Consider the following 22,557-nt stretch of genomic DNA (forward strand, 5'->3'; position numbering starts at 1 on the left):
TTTTGGGTCACTCTTAAATACCTAAGAGTGTCCCTTTATTTGACAAGCTGAGCATCCCTCTCATGACAAAATCCTACTGTAATTCAGAGAGTCTACCAGCACTGGTATTTCTCATGTCATAAATATGCTCAGATCACACTTGCTGAATGCTGACTCCATTGACTTGGGCACACAGTGACCACCATCTCTTTCTCAGAAAGCAAAAGCAGGAAAGGTCAGAATTCATGTGACCATCCTTGTCTTTCCATCTTATTGTTAACCTCAGTCTGGAACAGAGATTTGCATACTCTTGTCCCACTTCCCATGAAATTTCACTTAACATCACCTTAAAGAAAAGATAGAAAGTGGAAATGAGAATGAAACTCTAATCAGACCAGTCAGAGAATCAGATCAATCCAATAGTCATTTTCTGTTAAAATGCTCTCACTGCTGTGATTGCAAGATATAGGGCCTAAAAACTGTGACCTAGGGAAATAAAAGCAAAACTGTACAAATGAACTTCATAGTACATGTCAAGGTTAAAGCATACCATATGTTCCTAAAAATATGCAGACCCAACAGGGAGTTGTAGTGATGTATAAATAAAAATCAGTACAATAATTGGACAATCTTTTGCACTATTTACACTATTATTTGTTAAATAACAGACCTTTAAAATTGACTGTTTTCTGTTGTTTCATTCTGTTACACAGAAGGAGCGATGATGTAATAATTACTATTTTAGGGCAGAAGATTTATGTTGCATTTATCTCAGAGCTGTGATTTTTGATGTATTATTTTATCAGGTATCTATTAAAAAATAAATCTTATTGTGTTTCTGTATCTGTTTAGGTTTATGTGACAAAGACTTTCTATGCCTAGATTCTTGGAAAGGGTAATTCACATATGAAAATTCATTGGAAGTTCAACTTTTGTATTACAATGAAAATAACCAAGTAACTTGGTTTTGATGTTGCTATTGTTATCATACTTAATTAAACCCTTTAGTCTTGTGATGTTAATTGCCATGGTAACTACATTATTAAAATAATTTTTACTGTTGCTTAGAATTGTCTATTGCTTCCTCTTTCTTAAAAGTAAGATCATGTAAGTGAAAGACATGAACATTTAACTGTTTGTAGATTGTTCTATTTCCCATTGACTACCTCTCTATTTCTCTTGAAATTCAAAAAATAGGCAAAAGAGAGGTGTGAAAAAGGTATGAAGCCCAAAAATAGCTGCTTGAGTCATCAACAGATCGTCTGAAATAATTCAGAAAGGTGTTTGTTAGAGAATGAGCTATTTTTCTTAGAGCTGTGGGGGTGAATTCTGGAACAGAAAAAACTACTCTAACCAGGTTGTGAAGATCAAGGAGGAAAAAACACACAATTCTGGGAAGAGTGGGACAGCAGAGAGTTACCTCAGGAAAGTCTGAGGTAGCAGCATCTCAGAGCAACCTGTCAGTGCCTACAGATAGGTCACTGACAAGATGAAGTCAGGTTCTTCACAGTGATGTGTAGTGGGATGACAATGGGCATAAAGAAACAAGAGGAGATGCATCCCAGGTATATGGAAATACATTTTGACTGTGAGGACAGTCAAGCTGTGGATCAAGCTTGCCAAGGAAGATGTGATGTTTCCATGCCTGGAGGTTTTCAAGGCTTTACCATTATAAAAAGTCCTGAGCAAACTGTTCTGACCTAACAGCTGACCCTGCCTTGAGAAAGAAGTTGGACATGTTTTCCAACCTTAACAGTTTTGGGATTCTAAAGTAGTTCTAAAAGCTTTTTAAAAGGTTCTGGGGATAGGAGACAGAGAACACATGCACCTAAAATCTAACCAATTTCTTCTCTGTAACCTGCTTACAATCAAAATGTCTGTTTTGTTTAGATATAGCAAAGTGAATGATAAAGTGGATGTATTTTGAGAAAGAGTCTGACAGGCATTTTTGAGAAGAATGTTACCTTCTCCTCTGAGGCAGGTAACAGTAACATGAATGACAATGTTTAGTGATCTTGGGTAAGAAAGATCTGCTCCCAGAGGTTCTCTTGAGAATCTAAAAGCAGGTAGTTAATTCAGCTGATGTTAACAGGTTTTGTCAGAATTTGGCATGGTAAAACAGCACTGCTTAAACAGACCTACTCCTGTAATAGTTATTCAGCTAAATTGGCTTTTCTCCCTTTTGTTGTTTCAGAGTTTCGAAACACATGGCAGACAGATGTGTGTGGTGCAGTGCACTCTGGCTCCTGACCTATTCACTGCTGTGTGTCTGGGATGGATGACCCATACCAGAGACCCTCTGGGTCAGCCGTTCAAAAAGCTGTTACATGCACAAAAGAAAAAAAAAAAAAAAAGACAATCAGCAGAGTAGGTGTTAATTTGGAAGTCAGATACTGACAAAAATGGAAGGATATATTTTCCCAGGCTTCAGCTTCTTAAATGGAGGGTATTCCCTTGAAGTTCTACAGAAAGACTTGAAATATGGAATGCTACTGCTTGACATACTGAATTCCCTACTTCCTCATTGATTTTCTAAAACAACCTTAATGCTGTGTTAGCATCATTTCTCTGTTCATTCCATCTGCTCTGAGGTCTCCCCCGCTGTTTCCTAGGAGATATATTGCCACGATGCCTGCATCTGTAAGTCAGTGGCAGATATGGGGCAAGAGGCACGTGGTTAAAGGCAGCATTAGTATCACCTGAACATTTGCAGGTTTCTCAGGGGATCCCACCACCCACCGTCTCTCAAAACCTGAGGGAGCTCCAGTTTTGCAGTCAGCTACTTCAGAGTGCTATGGGAATGGGATGTTTGGCTTCTCAGCTTCTTTCCACTTCTACTTGTTTCTTTCAACATAACACCTCTATTAAAAAAATACTAAAAGTGGGTTATTTTTGTCCAGTCAGTCTATTTAGTGAACATTCTAATCTTATTATCTACACATTTTCATGGGGTTTTGCTTGTTTACAATGTCAGGCTACTGACAGTTTATGTTATGGTGATCAGGACAGGCCTTTTTCATATCCTTTAAGCTATGGTCTAAGACATGAACTTCAAAATACAGTAGTAAGCATAATAAACTGGATTTTGCAATTAAACATGAATGACACAGAATATCAGGGTTACTAAATCTTGCATTAACATCTTCCCTGCTCTTTCCATAGCAGATACACAGAAATCTGACTATGGCTAAAAATGCACTGAGTCATACAGCATTATTAAAGCATGCTTTAAAAATATTTTAAAATATGACACTTTTTCACAAGTGACCCAAATATCAGCAATGAACTCTTAATTATAGCCAGTATCAGATTATATAGAAAATAGTTAACTTTTCCTCATATGTATAAGGAATTCTATTTTTTTTTTTCAAAACGTATTCAGCTTTGTTTACTTCACAGGAAAAATAGATACACAAAAATTGTTTATATCAAAAAGCAAATGTGTTTTTGTTTAGGCAAAACTGTGAACAAACCAAGATATTCTCTGAATGTATACAAAAGGAAAGAGAATTTATGAAAAAAAATCCACATAATACTAATCAATAACTTATGGGGGTAGGGAATCTATTCATTAAATGAGATCAGAAGCCCAGTAAAAGTTTATAGCTTAAATGTTAAAGGCCCACATATAGAAGAAATATAGCGATTTTTCTAGATGGCAAGAAGAACATTAGGAAACATAAGATAGCAAGAGTTATGATATAGTGAAAGCTACAAATCATTGATAGATATTTCCTAAAAATACCTGTCAGTCTCTTCAAAGTAAATATTTTTATTTGAAGTAAGTGTAATCTATAAAGTAATGCTTTTGTAGATGCTAGGGACATCCCTCAGGTTTTGTGAAATAACAGATATTTTAGCAATTAGGTTATACATTAGAAGTTTTAGCCTTCCTTAATTCAGGAAGGGCACTTAATTTCAGAGTTAAAACTAAATTCAGTTGTTAAAGTGTAGCAATTGCATATTGTCAAGTTTAAATATGATTATGTGACTAACATTTAACAGTGGAAAGAAAACGAGACAGAAAGAAGTACTAAAGTAAATTAATATGCTTCTCATGCACAGTATAACACCAACTATACTTAAACAAGATACATAATTAATTTCATAATATTTTTGTAATTTCAGCCTTCAGTGACCTGTATTTCAAAACAGGATCTGACAGAACAGAAATCTTTTACACAGTCTGAAACATTAAGAAAGCTTTGAATAAACCTCTGTGTTTTCCAAGGTTTAGGGAAACAATGAAAAAATCAGAACATTTCTCAGCTGTGTCCTTCAACAAAATTCAGAACATGTTTTGCTAAGAAGGAACAAAGGGGCAAAGCTTTTCTGTTGACAAAAGGCGTTCTGCTATCTCAATCCAAACCTTACAAGGGAAACCCAACTCCCCTCCATGACTTCCCTCATGAACTACTCTAAAATGAGCTGAAATGATCCATGACCTAGACCTCTGTTCTACTGTTGCTATCCTCAGATTACTTAAAATGGACAAAAACCATCACTTTTAAGCAGGTAATATGTGAAATGGAAAATCTTTTGGAGCCTGAAAAAATATAAATCCCTTCTACATGTCCTCAGTAAATATTTTGTCAATTTCTGACCATGGGAGGCAATCTATTTTACTGAAAAAAGGACAGAACTTAGTTGAACCAAAGAGAAAGCAATTTTCAAACTTACTCAGTATTCATTAAAAGAAGCTTTTGCAAAAACATTGATGATATACTCAGCTTTCAAAAAGCAGAGATAAACCTAACATTATAGAATATCTATGATATTTTTAAAACCAGAAAGAAAATAACAAAAAAACCTGAGCTTATCTAGACCAAGACACTCAGTGTTTTCCTCTATGTCGTAGATGTCAATGGGTGTAATTAAAACAAGCTGCAGAAATTTCTTGGAGATTGACTAGCACTGAAGTTAATAAAAGTAGTTTGTGAAGTGTTTAATACAGATAAAGGAAACCACAAACTGCAAGCAAATCAACAATATGCTGTTTGCAATAATATATCTTTAGTATGCTAAATTTACATACTGTTCAACTTTAAACTGGAATTCAGCTTTGATGACATTTATGAGGACCTACTCAAAAAGCAAATATACACAAATATAGAAATACAGACAATTTCAATTCAGAGCAAAACTAAAGCACAGAGAAATGGGATACGCTTCAGCACTGTGAATATTAACATCATCAAGTGGATGTTAACTAGCTACCCCAATAAGGTAAGAATAGTGTAACCAGAAGAATGACAATGGAACACAGTAAACAAATTCAGACTTGGCATATTATGTTTCTCAAATGTTCTCCAATACATTAAGAAAAAAAAGAAGAGCTCCTCTTGCCATAAAATACTACTTCAGCATTTATTCATCAAACAATTTTTGCTGACTTGGATATTATATTGTCTTAATAATATATTCCCAAGATTTCTACCAAAATTTTCAAACACTAAAAACCTCAAACAGTTTCACTTCCAGTAAATAATAAAATCTCAGAAACAAATCTAAGATACTTTTAATCTTAAATCACATGTCAGGACCTGATTCTCTTTCTAAAGTTTTCATCTACAACTTTAATTTTCCAGTTCAGAAAATGAAAACATAATTTTTCCTACAGTTGCCAGTACTGCAATCTAGATGTATAGACTAAAAACCAAACACTTATTGGGATCATATATTATCTTGAAAATGAAAAAAATCAGAACTTGAATTCAAATACACCTGATGCCTATACACATCCCTACTTACAAACACAGTGAAGTCATACACAGATATGATTGCTTTTATTTGAGTGAATCTTCACTAAACAGTGGTGTTATCTGGCCATTTTTATTGATGGTGCATTCATAGGCCAGCCTCTTAGAGCTGCAATATATTCATGTATCAGTCAACACTGTGATAAAAATAGTTTTGGTTTGTAATAAGGGACGTCTTGCTAGATATAACACATGTATTTTGCCTTTGATCCTTTTGAGGTGCTCCCTGGCTATAAATTCCTGGTGGGTAGATATATCAAAAGCAAGATATGGGCTTAAAAAAAAAGACAAGTGTTGCAAGAATTGTCATTTTACAGTAATTTTTAAGACTGCATATTAAAAGTATAAACCTCGTGATGTGCTTTTTCTGTCAATTATTTCCTTTGTCAATTATTTCCTTTGAAATCTGCATTTTTGGAACTGTTGGTCTCAGAAATATCTCAGTGTAATATCTGTCTTTTGAGAAGTTCAGGAAGCAGAAGTGAGGGAGCTCAAAGAGATTAAGACTAATAGAAAGGAACTGGATTAAGAGCATGTTTCAGCTCAGAGCTCCCTGAGTCAAGTATCAGAGAAAGGCTGCCAGGATATCTAGAAAATGTGTGAGCCAACATAGTTGTTCTGATGCCCTCAAACTCTGATTCCACTGTGGCAATGTACACAGGAACTTGCATCTACTGAACCGTATCTATTCTTGAAATGCATAATAAAATAGTATATGTGACTATGTATGAAATTCCAGGTCGGATTAATTCTGTACTCTGTTATACAGAAGTTGTTAGTACATTGCTTTTCCCTCCCTGAATAAAATCTGTGAGAGTTACATGGCTTTCTTCTGGAAATCTATATTTTGCTTATTTTTACCTCTACACACTTTCAAAATTTTAAAAGCATATTAATAACTTGACTTCAATAATTTTGTTACCATATGTGCTGGAAATGACTGTGTTTGGTTTGGATATGTTTTACAAAGTACAGCTATGTGACTTGCATTGAATTTATGAGAATTCTGGCAGCTAAACTGCTAAGCACTTATTTGAGAAGAAGTAATGATTAATTGCAGGTGTGTTGTAGAAATATCAGTTCCTACCGCAGATGACGAACATTTTTTCATTTGATATCAGAAAAATTAAGATGAGCAGTGCATTACATAGTTTAACATGGTAGGAAAAAAAACTACTTTACAAGCACTTGCTTACTCCAAAACTTCACAGCATTCTATCACATATTGCCCAGTTAACCAACTATATCCTATTTTCTATTCCAAGCAATCCTGTAGTTATGGTTGATTTCAAGCAACCACTCACTGACACTTGTGAAAGCTGCCTAGCAGCACCAGGCACTGATTCCTCAAAACATTGACAATCCTGCTGTTCTACAGGAGAGGCACAAATGCCAATGATGTTCAGAGAACAGATTATTATTAATCAGCAATACATCACTAAGTGAGGTATGTAGGGTTATTACTTTCTTATAGCTACATCAGTCAGAGATCTAACTGTTCTATGGCTCGTTATGATGTCTGTTTCTGCACATTTTCAAGAATCGTACTCCAACTTCTAAGCAATTTCTACTTGCCTTTCGAGTACCAGTGTGTTAATAAAAAGACAAAAACACTGTAGCACAATCCTATTACAACTATTATAATGAACCAGAATTTGTGCTTTTGATGTTGAGCCTTTGAACTTTTTTGCTTTGAAATTTAGTTATAAAACACACAAGTCTACCACAGAGAACACAGCTTATCTAGAGGGAACAATACCAAAAGGGATTTTTGGAAGGGAAATAAAGACTATGCAAGACGGTAAATATTTTCCCTTGTCTCTTAGTATATTACCAAAACCACCAAGTCCTATGAGTATAGGACTAAATTGATGTAATTATTTTAAGCTAAAAACAAGTAAAACAATGATATTAATCTTTAAGGGAAAATTTAATACAATCCATCTCATACCTTGTTATGTGTCTGAGTTTGTCCAACCAGGATAAGGATATTTGATGAGATAATCGACAGGCAGAAATTGATTAGAATTATGGACCTCTCAGATCTGATGTACCTGTTATAAAAAAAAAAGAGAAAAAAAGAGAGGGGTACAAATTTTATAAAAGCAAAACAACTACTGAGTCACACAAAGGTTTGATTTAGTTCTTGCATTAAATATTGCAGATACTCTGAGAGGTGTTCCCTTACATGTGCTCAGAAAGAGTATTAGAGAGTTATAACAAAGCAAACATGAAAACTACAGTATCTTGATAGATATTGCACAATTTCCTCTTAGTATCTTGATGTATTTAAAAAATAATCTACCAATGATTCTTTTGAAAACTGCTGGCAACATGTTTCTAACACCATACTGACAATAATGGGCTTACATGCATTCATGTCAGGAACTTCTTCTGCTCTCTGCTTGTCCCTGGGAATATCCACAGCTGGCACAGACCACTCATAATTACTAACTTCAGCAAAAATATGGTGATTAATATAAACAGAAGATTTGATCCACGATGTATAAATGAGATGCAGGTTGGTGGATGATACTGTGGCAGTGAATTTTGAAACATGTTATTGGGACAAGGATAACATTAATCTTGATGTTCCAATAGTACTGTAATAGTACTGTACTCATAAGACTGAATGCCAAAAATACCCAAATGTGTACAGAAAGATTAAATTATATCAGTGAACATCACAGTCACCCTTGCAAACTTATCATATTCATTTTACAAATATGTTTGGGATGAAAAAATCAAAAAGTCTTATCACATATTTGATTTCAAGATTCAAGTGTTCTCATTTTTCTGTATACAGCCTTTCTATATGCTACAGGACAAAAAGAGAATGATTATGGTTATAACTGAAGTGCCTTTCTGACCTGATTTTTAGAGCTGTTAACAGTAAATGCTGACTACTAAAAAAAAATGAAAGTTAAGGGTGGTCAGTTCCTCTGAAGACCACGCCAGATCTTTATATATGTTATGACCACTACTATATACTTCTCACTGGAGTTAGTTAATATTGCTGTCTCCTCCTGGGATCTACACCCATAGCTAACTCTGAGGAAGTAATAAAAAAGGCTGTTGAACCCACAAGAAATGCTGAGCTTTGGTCATGAAATTAATTATAGTCCTTCTTGCTTGCATATCAAGAGATGTAGCATTACGCTTTTCCAGTTAGACAGAACAACCCAAATACCACAATCCATGTTCTTCCTTAAAATATAGCAACATTCTGGTTCTATGTGTTTGCAAACAAATACAAGAAGTCCTGTGTGCCTTTGCTCACACAGAAAGCCCACTGCTACTTTCTAACTTGTTAACTATTGATTCACCTGGGCCAATTCCCAGCACTAAGTGCCCATGGATTACAAAGGACCTTAGTGGTCGAGTAAATACAGGGCAACAGGAGCTCACAGCATTGACTTAAGCCATAACACATAACATTTTATCTCCACTTAGAAATTCACAGAATCATAGGATCATAGAATTGCTTGGGTTGGAAGAGAACTTAAAATCACCCAGTTACAACCCCCTGCTATGGGCAAGGACACATTCCACAGGACTAGGTTGCTCAAACCCCCATCCAAACTGGCTTTCAACACTTCCAGGGGTGGGGCATCCACAACTTCTATGGACAACCTGTTCCAGTGCCTCACTACCCTCACAGTAAAGAATTTCTTCCTTGTATCTAATTTAAATAATGGAGTAGACCAGTTACAGTGAGCATGACAGTATTTCTATCCAAGTGCTAAATATAGTGGGGAGTGCAAAAATAACACTATAATTCTTTAGATGGGAGTTATATCCTGAAATACTCTCATTCTTAGTTTTGACAGACAAGAATTGATAATTTTTATAGTCTTTTATGATAACTTATGTAACTGGATATTCTTAATAATTATATATATATTTCTAATCCTGAGTCTCTGTGGTACATAAGAGTGATAGAGAAATGGGTGTAAAATTATCAAGCTGCTTCTAAAAACAAAATTCTATTGGTTGGTTTTAGATTACTCTAGAATTTATTGTTTCATCCCCTTGTTTCTTACTACTTTCATAAGAATCTATTTTACTTTAATTATTGAAAAAAGTGAAATAAGAATCCATGTTCACTTTTTAAAACATTTATTACTTTGCATGACTTTTTATCTTATTTTTCTGCACTAAGACATTATGCTATTTCTCATTACTTCTCAGATTAATTTAGTCCATGTGTATTTATTGCACTTTTAAGTTCAATATAGTATTTTAATACTGCATACTCAGGACGGAAAGAAAATCTATCACTGGGGTGCACCATCACACTATTTAAGACTATTTAATTTATGGTCTTTATTCAAACGGATTACTGATGTGAACAAACTCAAAATCAGCTGACTGAATCTCCCTAAATGTGCCACTGCAATATTATTTTATTTATAAGTTTTATTTAAAAATGTAAATGGGGGAAAAGCAGCTAAAGGTATAGGCCAGAAGCCTAACATGAAATATATAATATATAAGAATCCTGCATTTAGCACTATGAATACCCCACCAAAAGAGGAATCCCATTCCCACTGAAGTGGGGAAAGACAAGAGTGGGCTCTACCATCATTAGCAGGCCAAACCCGTAAAACTGATCAATCTCATCAAAAAATGCATCCAAGCATGCACTATATTTTCCTCACTTTCCAAACATGGCTCTAATGCTCTTTTTAAACTGCAATTCCAATAAATATAACAGTGTATTTGCATTTAGCTTTCTCAACCCATTACATACCTCCATAATGCTGCATAGACAACTGCTAGAGTGATCAAGGCCAAGCAGGAAAGACCACTGCCTACTATTAAGGTCACTGAAGGTGTACCAGATGATTCCATGATCTGTAAGTTACAACAGGCAACCATGAAGAAAAAACATCCTCAGCACTTAAACCAACGAGTCAAATGAAAAAAAAAGCAAAAAGAGCAAAATTAAAAGCAGACAACCTACCGCAGATTGTTTCTGTAATATTAGTTATGAGGGAGAAATCAACTTAATTCCAAAACTGATCCCTATATAACTCTGAGATCTGCTTAATACATTCCTCAGAGGCCTCTGAGCTTTCAAATGTCTTGTAATACCTGCATGATACTTTGAAAAATAAACTAGTAATATTACAGTGTAACAGGAGACTATGATGTTAGCACAAGTTTAAATGACTCTCCAGTTAACATCAATTAAAAGATATACTTCTCTTCAGAAGTAGCAATATTTATAATTGTGCATTAAACATCCAGCTTGGTTTCACTCTAATATATTGAAGACCATCCAGTAATCTGTCCCATAATTTGATTCATGTTTGTTGCAGAATGACCAAACTTTCTGACTTTTAATAACTTTGACTTCAATCCACTGTTCTCACATGCATAATTTCCTTGGGCCTAGAAGGAATGACAGGATATCTATGGCAACAGTATAACCAGCCTTCAAAAAAAAAAGCTTCAAATTCAGAATTATTTCATTTTTACTCTGTGTGTTAATAAAAAATGAAAATAAATTAATGACCTTGAAAGCAAACTAGCTTTCCCTGCTCTAAGGCAAGCTATTATCCTCAGGTATCAGGTCAGTTTTTTCCTCTCTATATATATGTGCTCATATTCTGAAATAGACATGGGTTTTACTAATAAATATGGAAAAAAATTTAGATCTAAAAGTTCTAAAGGATATCATGCCTGGTTTACTTAAACGCTTTTTAAGCTTCAGGGACGTATTGTAAATTACATTTACCAAGATATCTTTTGCCACCCAAATAGAATATAAGACAGATGTACTTTTAGGCCATATCTCAGGCAGAAAGTAGTATTTTATTTCAATCATTTTTTTTCCAAATGGATTTACTTTGCTATTAAAAAGAGTCTGTTCATATGTTTCCAAAACCAGGAAAATGAAATCATGCTTTAGCAAGATAACTTCACAAATATTTGCTTTTCAGCTATTTTTACATTCAATAATATTGGGAGTGTCAGCTCATACACTTAATGTCCCCTCTTTCTCGTGAAAACTTGATCATTTTTGATACATCATATCAACAGACTACATAGAAAATCTGTGTTGAAAACGTCCAATGCAGATCTGCAATCTGTTTAACTACAGTATCTAGGGTTTTCCTACCAAGAGCAATAATAGAGACCTGTACGTTCCCTTAATCGTTCAATACAAAAGTTTTCTACACATTTGCACCACAATTACAAGGCTTTCTCTAAAAAATTTATAGAGTTCGAGAGCACGCAAATTTCCCCAGGATTTAGTTGTATCACGGAATCTGGAATTCATTTATCTGAGACACTGAAGACACCAGGAGACTAACATTTGACTACCTGCAATATTAAACAATTCCTCAATGCAACGTCTGCAATATACCTGAGAGGAAAGCTGGACCAGCTCCCCCCTCCCCCCGCAGTCCCCCCCGCATTCCCTTTTCCATTAAAACTAGATTTTCCCCCCCCCCTCTTTGTTACTTACTATTTCTCTAGGTTGCTGAGCCAAAATGGCGAAGGTAGAGAGACGATCACATAAGCATTTCGTATGGGATGCATCGGTAAGCACAGTTTTACATCCCTGGGTGGACCAGGTTCCCAGAGAGTCGTTCCTGCAAAGGAGAGAGAGAGGAGGGGGTGGGGGACACGGGGGTGATTACGCCTGTCGGCCGGTGCCGCGAGGAGACAAAGCCGCGGGACGGGCGGAGCGCGCCGCGGAGTTGGCGGCGGCGGCGGGGACTTGTTGTGGGGCAGGGGCAGGGCGGGCGCGGGCGCGGAGCTGTCCGGGCGGCGGTGCTGAGCGCGCGGCCGCTGCTGCGCCGAGCCCCGCCAGCCGCGGCAGCAGCCGCCCCCTGCGCTGCCAGCCACCTCCGAGCCTCGCCACAGCACTGCGAAAAACTCATCGGGGGAAGAGGGGGAGGCTTTGTTTCTCTCTTTCTCTCTCCCTCTCTCTCTGCTTTTTTTTTTTTTTTTTTTTTTTTTCTCCTTTTCTTACCGGCTCTGTTTCTGGCCTTTTGTGAGAAATGTGATGTTCTGTAGTTGCGGTGTCTTTTTTGGTCCCTTTCTTTCTCCACTCCCCGCCCCCCCCCCCCCCCCCCCTTTCGTGTGTGTGGCTAGGTTAAAAGCATAAGCATGTGGTTCTCAAACGTCTGCCTGGGTTATGCCAGTTGGACCAGGAGATGCCGGATCTTCTGTTCTGACTGCTATTTTTGCTGAGGATTTGGGATTTTTTTTTTTTTTTGGTTGTTGTTTTTAGCTAGCAGCCTTAGAAATTTCACCCTGGAAACGGCAGCATCAGATGCCTCCAACTCTTGCCTTAGCTCCAGCAGAGGGGTGGATTTCAGTACAGCAGCACACATCACCAAAGAGACACACGAGTTCGCCCTCCAGACATCACTCAGCCAACTCGCCTTTCCCCGGCTCCCTCCCCCTTCTCGAGTCTTTTTCTTGGGGTGGCAGCACCAAGCTAACCCCAAGCCAAAGCACTCGTTTGGTGGCACCTTTCACCAACCACCCCTAAACAAAACACGATGATTAACACAGCCCCCGAATTCAATTAGACATTCAATATGCTAATGTGAGGTCTGAAACCCACCCCAGCAGAACAATAAAAATGGTATCAACCCACGTTTTCTTTGTGCAAGCAAGGAGAAGGAGAGGGAGAGACAGAAAATCATCTCTCCTGTTTCCTGAACTGCAGTGGGGAGGGGGAAATATTTTCTACAGGAAAAAGGGGTTGGTTTCAACTGAAGCAAACATATTATCTTTACATGTGTTATATTTAGAGAACAACTGGGTTTCTTTCATCTTTTTTCCCCTTTCTTTCATGTCCAAGGAGGAACTGCAGTGACTCTGCTGCCAGCAACAGCATGTGTGCTGTCAATTCCTGTCCATTTCACCTCAGGTCACTAAATGACTTAAAAAAAAAGAAAAATGAAGGTTGAAGAAAGCAGGAGGGGGAATAAAAATTTCCAGTCCCCGTGACCACCCTTGTTTCACCTCTTCTGCCTTGACAACACACCTCTGTAAGTCATTCTATATGCCAGGGCCCTCATGCAAAGGCAATTTGTTATCCCAAAGCCTGCTCTCAGAGTGCAGTTCACCCCAGGCCATCTCAGCATTTTGTGCCACTAGTTTTTGAACACACCAGATGTAACCCTTACACACTATTGTCTTCAAAACAGAATCCTGTAATAAACAAAACAAGCAGTGACTGAGGGAAACAATTGAGAGAAAATCACCAATTCTTCAAGCCACTAAAGCAGTTTATTAGCTTTCCCTTGCAAATTGTGTTTTTCAGAGAGCCACAGCCTAAATCAACATCCACTTTGAAAAATAGAGTTACATATTTTAAACTCAAAAACTTTATCTTCTGGATAACTTAAACAATTTATTTTATTAGCTTTCTTGTCTCTTCTCTTATTGTGGCACACAGTTAAGGCCAAATGTAATGTGTTTATCTTTTCTGATTAAATACTAAGGATTGATAGCTTAAGAGAAATTGACATATTTAAAAACAAAAGGGTGGTATTATTCATCTTGAGAATAAGATTTAATAAACTGAACTCACCCTATGCTGAAAAGCATTGGATGCACAATACATCCAGTTAGCACTAAATCCTTGCAAAAGGTGTCCAATGCACAAGAGTTACAGAAGTTCAAATTATAAAATCACAGACACCAGTTTCGTTTAAAACAAAGCATCTTTTAAAATTATAATTATATTGAAAGTACTATAAATCATGGGCAGACCAGCAGATTTACACAGGTTCATTCAGTTCTTCAAGTCACTTGCACAAATAGAAATTTCCAGTCATAGAGTAACTGAACCACAATTCAATATATATTTTGCAAAAATTTTTCAATACTACTGAAAATTTTGTAGAATTTCCAAAAGCAGTCTGAAATGAACAAAGGAGTCTAATTGGACTCCAAAATAAGACATCATGTTAGGAGCCAAGTCAGTCTAATATGAACACTTTTTGCATTTTATTGTTCATGTTTTTCAGTGATAAACTTCAATTTCTTACTTAACAGCATTATGTTTTTATATGTTCCAGATCAAAATTCATTAAATAAGTTCCTTTTCTCTCTTCTAATCAGTGCAGCTAAAAAGGAAAAAAAAAGCCTCATTAATAAATATGTTTGTAGTCTGTTGAAATTACAGCTAATAGAAGCTGCACAGAATGTTATACTAAGTCCATGAAAGAGACTGAGCAATGATAAGGACCAGAAGAAAAGCATAACTGCAATTTGTTGCATGAGGCTTACGCCAGCAGAACAGCAAAAGCATGATTACTAATTCCCTTAGAGATGCTGGTAATTTTGACTTGTTGACATAAAGTAATGATCTGGTTTTAGGTATAAGTAAATAAAGAATGGAAATATGGAATAAAAATGGAGATATTGCATTTAGTACGTCTCAATGCAACACTTTTTATGAAGCACTCCGTCTATGATCTGTCCCTCTTGCAATGCAACTCTTCTGGTTGAAGAATCTATCCAGAATCTAACCAGAATCTATCTCACACTTAGAGGCTTCATTGCTTTTCAGTGTGATTTTCTTTGACTATGTGTCTAACATTTAGGGTTATCACATGAATATGCAAAAGGGCACCTATTATTCCTGTGGATCTTTCTTGTTATGCAGAAAGCTATAAAGGAGTGACAGGTACTATTAACACATGTTCTATTTATATCTAGGGAAATTATTGAATTGAAAATATCTAGCAAATATAGATGTAGGTTCATGCCCATTATTGGCAATTTTTGTACTCCTCTACTGAGTTACAGATGATTTAATCAACCTGGCAGCAGTTCCATGATAGAAGCAAAGGAATTCCCAAGAAGCATAGATTCACCATTGCAGATCTTGTGTCATCCTGCAGTTGAGGCAGCGAAAAAAAGCAGAGGAATCGGGGAAATAGGGGGGAAAATTCTATATAGGATGTAATTTGAGCCTAAGGATTTCTGGCTAATCTGGCATATGGACCAAGAACACCCTCAGCTCCAATGCTTATCTGTAAGTGTGCCCTTCTCCAAGGAGTCTTGCAGCTAGTGGAATATGGGAGTGTCTTTTCAGTACCTTTTCAGAGTTTAAGGTGAACTTCCTAGTTCTATGCAACAAAAACGATGGCCAAATGATATACAGAAAATTATTTTAAAGGTGTATTATATGGAAGGGAAAAAAAGGGAGTCTTACTCACATAATGTATTATAAAATATTGCATAACTATGCTCAGTACTGAAAAAAACTGATATTGCTATCTCAGATATCAAAAGGGAAATGTCATTTTAAGACAGAACCATCTTTCTAAAACAAAAATTTCACTGATGACACAATTGCTTATCTGACAATGACAATCAGGCCACATTTTATATTCTAGAAGCTGCTTCCTTTATTTTGTAGTATTTGTCTTGGTCTCATGACATAGTTATTAACAACTTACTATAACTTACTATTTTTTAATATAATTAATAATATACATATTTTACTAATTGCATTGGTTTGTTTACTTTAAATTCCTGATATATAAAAAACCAGTTTTGACTTTGTTATCAGACACACTCACTTAATAAAGGACTTCACCTCATACCATACACTGTCTACTTTATTAGTGTATTTTGAAGAAATATTTTTCAAATGAAAGATTTTAACTTTTTAAATGGAGATTCTGTGAGATAAAGGAGCTAACAACACCTAAGCAAACAATTTTCCCCAGAATAGCAACTAGTGATCCAAGTAGTTGCCTGGGTTTTGATAATCATAAACAAAGAGTTAACATCTTGCTATACATCTATGATAGTAGTCTGCTCTAGTAATTTCTTTACTAATTGGTAACTGGTTAAATTAGGAAAGCTTTTTGTTGCATTACTTAGCAGAAAGAAGCTGTTATTTAAGTATTTAATTACAGCTTTGTAGAAAGTAAACTACACAGAATTAAAGAAATTATAATATTATTTATGCTGAGATGATTTTAATTCTTAATTCTTGTGTGTGTACATTTCTATAATTTTATTTTTCTGTTCAACTAGATGCCGTTTTCCTTTGGGACAGAGTTTGGTATTCCAACTTCATTCTCAGTAAAGAATGATATATAATGATAAGAAGCACATGGAAAATGCAAACATCAGAATTTTTTAGCCAGCAAAAGGCAACAAAAAAGCTTGTGGCCCTTATGAATAGCAGGTTATAAATATCACTGTGCCTTTTCAGATGTTCTAGCTGGCACATTAGTGAAGATGAAGTCCTTCCCACACCTGCTTTCTTCTTTACACCTGGATCTAAAATCCCAGAGAAGCCATAGAGGAGGCTCAATGGCAGGAGGTGCCTTTCACTTGTGCATGTTTATGCATCTGAGACATGACCTAACTCCTAGCATGCATGATTTCTCCTGTGATCAGTCCTATTCCTACCAGCACTATATGGCAACACCTGGTTTATTGCCACAGTCTTTCCTAAAGTAAAAAAGTAATATAAAGGAAAAAGGTCATTATGACTTAGGGCTTTCTTTCCCCTCACAGAACTAAAAAAAAAAAAAAAAAAAAAAAAAAACCAACAAAATAACCAACCAAAAACCATGAAATCGTGGAAATAAAACTGAAAAAACCAACTGCCTTAAGACTACATGTCTGAAATACTGCAAAAGTCCCAAAAAGGACATCTGCATTTGTGTGGTATCAGAAAAACAAACTGGGAGATGAATATCTTGCAATTGGATTTCCAACCAGAATGCTATAGGGAGTTCATTTTCCCAAAGACTAAGGCCACTTTTCCAATTCAGACATTGAATTGTTTAATTTTCCTCAAAGACATTCTTGTGAACATCTTTTTTGTCAAAGAAAACAGAAATCTTTGAAAATTTAATTTTCTCGCTGCTCTTTATATTAAAAGTAAATCCTATATAAATAATTGTTTTGTAAAAGAAACATGCATCTGGGCTGAAAACCAAGTTTTATTTTAATATGATTTAAACTAGAGATATTAAACTGTAAAAAGTAGGATTTGTAACAGAGACACTGTAGTTATAAGCATATGTTGTTAGATTAACTTTCTAATAATGAACAACTTAAAGAAAGTTCCATGGGAAGGATCAAAAATTGCCTTGGTTATCTGTTTGGCTGCAATAAATAAATGATTCATCAAAAGGAGAATTATGGAAGTGAGTATTAATGCTTGTGGTAATATCTTATTAATTCCTCTATTTCCCTGTCCATGCAGTTTAGGGCGTGATCTAGCACACAGTATGTTTGAAGTGTGCTGTAATCAATAGTTGCCCTTCTAATAGCATACTGCAAATGTATCAATGTGTAAAAGGAAAAGAATTTTTAAATAAGTTAAATGACAAAACCAGGATGAAACAAATACTAGAAGTTTCCTGCCTCCTACTGCATAGTTCTTGACTAGTGGTCCTCTGTACTACTGCTACTACACAGATTTATCATTATTTGATTTATGGGATTCATTCATGTTTTTGAACAATATTGGATAAATAACAGTCGTTCAGCTCTATTTCTGCGTCCTAACAAGCCTAGTGGATTGCATTTGAACAAGACCATTTCCCCCCTCTTCTCAAAATTATAGAGAAAATCTCCTAAGATTTTCCTAAGATGAGTATTGTTGCATCAAAAATTTGGAAGGAAACCCATCACTTTCCATAGCTTTATCTCTCTCTGACTCTGCAGATGGTCTCAGAGAAAGTACAATTGAAGTACTGTGTACACAATGCCCAAGGATGTTGGTGTCTATTTAGAATTTTTGAGAACTATGTCTTCTTCCTCATGAACCCCCAGAATGACTGGTGCAGACAAGAGGCCCTACTTCCAGCCCAGGTTATCTTGTCTGTTCCTATCTTGTCTAGGAAATCTTGTTGAGTTCTTAGAAACTATGTGAAGCAGACTTCTAATCAAACTAAAACAGACTTATTGTGTCAAATTGACAAACCATACTATTTGTGAATCTGTGTTCATGAAAGTTCCTATTAAACTTCATGATCAGACTTAGTGTTTTACAAGTAAACCACATTATTTGTGAATATGTGTTCATGGAAGTTCTTATTGACCTGGACCAGATTTATAGTGTTGAACGGGTAAACCACAAAGTTGATGAATCTGCAATTGAGAATGATACCCACAGTACTGGCACATTTGAGATCTCATTGAATTCAATCAGACTTAGAGAACTGAATTGGTTATAATCAGAAATTAAGCCCAGCTGTACTGAGCCCCTATGATCTCTGAGGACTACCTGGAAACTAAAAGGGTTTATTTTCCTCCCAGTTTCTACACTCTTATGCAACACACTCCTTACAAAACCAGTAAAATCTTTCATGTTCTTTTGTTGAGCCTACAGATATGTATGTAGCTTTATGGTAAACTAAGGAAAAATTGTCATATGGTGCTTTCCAATTGATCAACCTAAAAAATCTTTCATACTCTACTATTATTCACATGGACTCCTAGCAAAAAGGAACCTTGTAAATTGTCTATGGCCAGAGGCTGGGAAAGGTTTGCTGCTCAGAAGTTTATCCTGGAAATTAAGACTGTCAAAACTTGGTATCTATTTTTAATGTTCCTTCCAAAAGACAAGCAATAAAGCACAGTATCGTTACTTCAAGTTTCAAGGCCAGCATGACGAGCAGGGAGAGGAACAGGTGTGAAACAGCTGAGGGAAAGAGAAGAGATTGGGCTTCCATTAGTGTTGCTGTTACAACATCCTACGCTATCCTACATTATATGGGCAGACAAATCTAAAACCATTACATGTCCAACCTCCTCAAAGCATCCTTTGGATCAGACTTCAGAGATACTGACTATAATGTAGGAAAAAAGACACATAATAAGAATGGCAGAAGCAAACATGTTAAGTGGTCAGACACTGCAATGATGCTCATCGCTGTGGTGATGCATGTGAGAGCCAAGCTCTTCTTTGGTGCTAGATGTTTACACACTACCTTTCAAAATCTCGAGTTAGGTTCACCTCAGACAGTGGAGAGTCTCCCTCTTATCTTGCAGCTCAATGGTTCTGAGAATATAAGAGTTCAATTTCATGCTGTTTCTGAGGGGTGTTCAAAGGATAAGGATTTGCAGAAATGGCCTAACCCCAAACTACAGCATATTCTGGAGTAAGAGTACTTTCACACCTTCTTGTTGAAGTAGAATTATGCATTGGGCCAGAAGCTAAAACAAAGCATGAACTTTGTAGCCACAGTGTAAGAAGACAGGGTTTGGCATCTTCATTCCAGTTCCTGCCACATTCAATGTTACTTAATCCGCAGATTAAGCATTCAAATTTCAGTATTCCATGTTCTCTGAAGATCCTCAGATTTCATATTTGTTCCTTCATATCTTAGCTGTATGACTAAGAACACTCATAGTTGTCAGCATCTCCTCCCCTGTATCTTGTGATACCACCTGCTGCTCTTACACAATCCTACTGCATATCCAACAACTGTTATCCATGGGTTCTTTGAAGAACATGCCGTGGGCTAAGGCAATTGGAGATAAATTATCGTTCTAGTATAAAATTTTAAAGAAAGAAGACTTTTTTCTGTCTCCTTACACTTTGAAAACAAACTTAACTCACGCCAGATAGAGATAAAGCAAACAAACAACCAATAAAAAAATAGGACACAGTTACAAATGTTTGTAACAAAAAAAAAAAAAAAAAGAAATAAAATAAAACTGACATTTGCTCTACTGACATGGAGATTATGTCTCTCCTTTTATCCAGCTGTTAGTCTGCAAGATTTCTTAAAAATTCAGTTTACAAAGAGTTCTGTCTTCTCTATATGTCAGGCCTCAGGTTATGTCCTTTTTCTTGTGTAAGACACTTGCTTTTTATAACCAATCCTTTTTTGTAAGTCCTTCCCGGAAGCCTAAACAGATCTAATCTGTTTTTCTTCAAATGCATTGATTTCTTTCTTATTTGGGAGATTATCTGACCACCCCTTTTAATTAAAATGAGTATTCTTTTTTATTCTTCCTTAGAGATGTCTCTTTTTTAGAACAGATGTTATCTTTTGTACCTGACTGGCCAATTAACAACTGCTTCAATAAGAGTAATCCTTATCACCCTATTCTCTTTTTGGTGAGTCAGCATGCATCCTGGCTGAATCTGCACCAAATCTTTCACTGGTTATCAGGCTGCATGTTAAAAACACATTTGATACAAATACCTCAGTAGGAAAAAAGCATAAATTGCTGTTGGCTCTTGACTGAGATCAGACACGTAGTAATAAGCCAGTGACAAGGGGTTGTAAGGATTGATGCTTCACATTTTGGTTAGGTATTTTCTCTTCTGCAAAAACCTTAATTACAGAATGTAAAACAGAGCAGTTTTTTCCCTTTCAGATAGCCAATATTTAGTTATAATAGGAAAGAATAAGATTACTGGTGAATAGAGGGAATTAGGCAAGCCTCCTTACTCCAAAATGTCCTACAGCCTAACGATTTCATTCTTATAGCATGGAAATTTCATTCTTGCAGCACAGAGATTCACTCCTCTCAAAATGGCCTTGAATCTTGCAATGATGAGACCCCTACCTTGGGTCTCTCCTATCTTGGGTGAGCTTTCTAACCACTGAACTACCAGACAAAAAGCTTACAGTACAGGGCTTCATACATGTGCTGTCCATGTTTTAAGCATCAGTCAATTCACTGTTAATAAAGGCCACAGAGAGATAACCTGCTTAAGTACCTTGATGAAAGTTGATGCTAAGGTTCTTCTGAGCATTTTAGAAGAAAGACTTGATGGCCAAAACAGCTTAATACAAACCACAAAATATCCTCCGGATTTAAGATCCTCCAGAGTTGTACAATGGCTGGAGAGGAGGGCTGGCAAAGCCCATTAAGGGTTGAGTAGTGGGTATCTCTGTATCTCATATAATAACTCAAACAATTAAAATGGGGCAATGCAACAAATCTGAGTGAGCAGTTGAGATGTGCTGACTTTGTATATGCCCAGCTATGAGCAAATTAAATGCAACACAGCTAAACACAAAGCTTTTTCAGAGATTTTATGATCTGGTTAAAAACTGAAAGTAAATAATCCAGATGTTGCTAAGCTGGTAGATGTAAGATGTATATTGAAAACCCCCTTATTCACAGAGCTAACTTCTATATCATTATAAAGTAATGTGTCTTTTTTGTCTTTACAATTTCAGTTTTAAGGCGTGGGAAAATCACTGTGGTTAAACAAAGTCAAGTACAGATTTAGGAAATGGAGGTTCTCTTGTCAAAAGAAAAAGAAAATGCAAGAGACACCTCCTTAGTGAATTTTTTAGCCTCTTCTAAGTTAGTCTTAGCACTGATGTTCTTGTCTTTTGGTTATGTTTATTACCTTGGGACTTATTAATGTGTCTGTTTAGCTTCCAAACTCAAAGTACCCTCTTTGGACCCCAGCCATGTGAGGTACTGCTCATCTGAATCTTCCTGAGTGTTAGTATGTACAAACCAACTGCCCAGAAAGGTAAATTACAGCTAACCAATGTTTTTAATACCTCCTCACACCTGTGTAATGGTAGCATTGCCTAAAAAGAAAGCCAGCTGATGATGCTAATCTCTGGAGATAATACCCTAAGTGTTTCACTGAGGTTTTGGCTAGGAGTGCATGGAAGAAGGATACGTGCATCACACTGCACAAAACATGAAAACAGACGCTCTGGAAAGAGTGATGGTCTGCACTGTGCCACGTCTGAACAGCAAGCTTTATGTACTAGGGATTGTGGCCACTCAATAGTAAAAGGGCACATGTTGCAGAGGAGGCCACTGTGGTCCTCAAGGCCCACAGGTGGATTCTGTGGATATGCTTCAAATTTAATCTGCA

General features: G+C 36.4%; 1 protein-coding gene across 7 annotated transcripts in view; it reads right to left on the reverse strand.

Annotated features, from left to right (window-relative positions):
• ADGRB3 (adhesion G protein-coupled receptor B3) overlaps nt 1-22,557 on the reverse strand; it is a 444,081-nt gene that overhangs the window by 84,367 nt on the left and 337,157 nt on the right. For all 7 annotated transcript variants that reach the window (XM_058801298.1, XM_058801295.1, XM_058801300.1 and 4 more), the window contains 3 exons: nt 12,217-12,343; nt 10,492-10,595; nt 7,690-7,792 (listed from right to left, as the gene is read on the reverse strand). In XM_058801298.1, the coding sequence (XP_058657281.1) occupies nt 7,690-7,792; nt 10,492-10,595; nt 12,217-12,343 (334 nt within the window). The remainder of the gene's footprint in view (nt 1-7,689; nt 7,793-10,491; nt 10,596-12,216; nt 12,344-22,557) is intronic.

The sequence above is a fragment of the Ammospiza caudacuta genome, chromosome 3, assembly GCF_027887145.1.
Source record: "Ammospiza caudacuta isolate bAmmCau1 chromosome 3, bAmmCau1.pri, whole genome shotgun sequence".
NCBI classification, from domain to species: domain Eukaryota; kingdom Metazoa; phylum Chordata; class Aves; order Passeriformes; family Passerellidae; genus Ammospiza; species Ammospiza caudacuta.